We start from the raw sequence: 2,690 nt of genomic DNA, 5'->3' as shown, positions 1-2,690 counted from the left end.
TGTTGCAGTTTCGACATGTGTCCCAACAACTGCTCCGGCCGAGGAGAGTGCAGGATCAACAACAGCAGCAACGCTCTCGAGTGTGAATGTGCCAAATACTGGAAGGGAGAAGCCTGTGATATCCCCTACTGCTCAGATGAGTGTGGGGTGCCCGAGAGGGGACATTGCGACTTGAATGAGACCAAGGCGTGTTTGTGCTCTGTGGGCTGGCAAGGTGAGTGGCCCGATTAATACGGAGAAGCTCTTGCACTTTAATTGGGACTATTTGAGAAAGTTCTGCTTGATATGTATCAGCTTTTTGGCTAAGAACTGAGTATCTGATGCTTCCACCTACCTTTTGATGTCAAAAGATTGTAAGTCACTGGTAAAAAATTATTATTAATGGAAATTAAATTTAAAATGGATTTAAAATTCTTGCATTAGTGTGCATCTAAAGCATGGTTTAGCCTTGTAACAGTAGTTAACCTGTTGGAACACACAAAATGCCTTGTCCTCACGTCCAGCGATGCTGGTCAGCCATGGCGGTCTGTTTGGACCAAACATATGTGTTTCCTTTGCAAAAATAGACTGAGAATTCATCTCATGTGAAAACATGGAATCATTTGGTTGGATAAGACCACAACTCTGTTACACGGGGATTCACTTTCATGAGTGTCTAAGGACCTCTTCAGCTTGTGCTGCACCCTCTGTTGTGACCCTGTGTGTGTGGATGGTGTCACTGAGAAGGGAAGAGCATCCACGTGGCTTTTTACTTTGCTGAGACCTTGCTGCTCCTCTTCTGCCTTGCCATGGAGATCTAAAGGGAAGCTTGACAGTGAAAAAATCTGTTTAAGAAAAGCAGAAATACAGGAAAAAATAAACGAATAATTCCCAAAACTGCATTTCTGAGAAGGAGAGGAGTGAAAAGAGGGAAAGGCAGCTGTACACCCTTGGGGTTTTGTAGCATGATGCTGAGCAGATCTCCTGGAGCTTTAACTGTGTTAGGGCTTCTACCGGCACATGGTTGGTAGAGAAGTGCTGGGTGATGCCCTCGTGGTGTGGAGTGGGAGAGGTCTGCACTGTGCCTTCCCATAATCACAGAACCATTCAGGTTGGAAGAGACCTCCAAGATCACCCAGTCCAACCTCGACCCAACCCCACCATGGCCACTAAACCGTGTCCCCAAGTGCCACATCCAGGCGCTTCTTGAACCCCTCCAGGGATGGGGACTCCACCACTGCCCTGGGCAGCCCCTGCCACTGCTTGACCACTCTTGCAGTACAGAAATTCTCCCCATATCCAACCTCACCCTCCCCTGGCACAACTTGAGGCCATTTCCTCTCATCCCATCGCTTGTTCCTGGGGAGCAGAGCCCAACCCCCCTCGCTACTCCCTCCTTTCAGGAGCTGCAGAGGGGATAAGGTCTCCCCTCAGCTCCTCTTCTCCACTTGAACCCCCCAGCTCCCTCAGCCGCTCCCCATCATTCGGCTGCTCCAGACCCCTCCCCAGCTCCGTTGCCCTTCTCTGGCCACGCTCCAGCCCCTCAAAGTCCTTCTGGGAGTGAGGGGCCCAAAATTGACCCCAGGATTCGAGGGGTGGCCTCAGCAGTGCCCAGCACAGGGGTGAAAACACTTTCCTGGTCCTGCTGGCGATGCTTTCTGATACAGGCCAGGATGCCGTTGTCTCCAGCAGAGGAGGACAGAGCACAGCGTCTGCTTTGCATCACTGATTCATCAAGTCTGGACCTGCTTTTCACTTGGAAAACAATTTTAGATTTGAAGTCTGTGGTTACGGTTGGAAAACTGCACCCCAGGTCCATCACAGATTGCTGCTGTGGGCAAAGAAATGAGGATCGCTGCTTCCACCTGCTCCCACCATCTCTGTCCCCTGTGGTGCAGGGTATTGACCTCTGACTGAAACACGGGCTTTGGAAAAAAATAACCAACTTAATCTTTCAACCTGATTTTCCCAGGTCCTGGCTGTTCAATTCCTGTTCCTGCAAACCAGTCCTTTTGGACTCGGGAGGAATACTCGCTTCCAAAACTTCCTCGAGCATCTCACAAAACCGTCATCCATGACAACAAAATGTGGATCGTTGGAGGCTACGTCTTCAACCACTCTGACTCGCAGAAGGTTTTAGCGTGAGTATAAACCTCGGTGATAAAGTCCGAGTGGAGGAACTTGGATTTGAGAGTTACATTTAGAGATAGAAACGCTGTGCTTTGGCCTACGCTCCATCTCCAGGGAAAGCAGCAGGGATAAAAACTTAGACTCGCGTTTGAGGTGTGGGAAAACGCTGCTGAGATGGGCTGATTTTGGAGAAGTAAAAGCATAAGGGTCCTGATACTCAGTCAATTTTTGATTCATCTGCTTCTGGCAGCTTTTAACTATTCACTATATATTTCTAAGCTGGCTTCTAAATGAGATCTGGCCTCCTATTCAAAGGGGGTAGTTTCGCTTCTGTGTTTTTAGCCTTTCCTTGTATTATTTCAGATGGTTATTTATATGATTTCAGAGCGGTTGTCTCCTTCATTAATACAGACTGATGACTGTGGATGTTTATGCATAGTAGATGGGATGCACATCACATTTATGCGGTTAGTTGAGGAGATTTAACAGTAAGTAAGATACCAAATAGTGATTGTGTACCTCATGGACATCCACCGTAAACAAGAACATTTCAGGCTCCCCCTTGAGCTTGACAGTATTTA

At 48.0% G+C, this 2,690-nt stretch overlaps 1 protein-coding gene across 1 annotated transcript in view; it reads left to right on the top strand.

Moving 5' to 3' along the window:
- LOC104539353 (attractin-like) overlaps positions 1-2,690 on the top strand; it is a gene marked incomplete at both ends in the record, with an annotated part of 9,761 nt that overhangs the window by 2,870 nt on the left and 4,201 nt on the right. Inside the window, 2 exons of the mRNA XM_010182853.1 lie at positions 9-214; positions 1,952-2,120. Coding sequence (XP_010181155.1) covers positions 9-214; positions 1,952-2,120 — 375 coding nt within the window. The remainder of the gene's footprint in view (positions 1-8; positions 215-1,951; positions 2,121-2,690) is intronic.

The sequence above is a fragment of the Mesitornis unicolor genome, unplaced genomic scaffold, assembly GCF_000695765.1.
Source record: "Mesitornis unicolor isolate BGI_N332 unplaced genomic scaffold, ASM69576v1 scaffold18334, whole genome shotgun sequence".
Lineage (NCBI taxonomy): Eukaryota > Metazoa > Chordata > Aves > Mesitornithiformes > Mesitornithidae > Mesitornis > Mesitornis unicolor.
The sequence above is the reverse complement of the archived record's forward strand: the minus strand, read 5'-3'. Positions and strand labels throughout refer to the sequence as shown.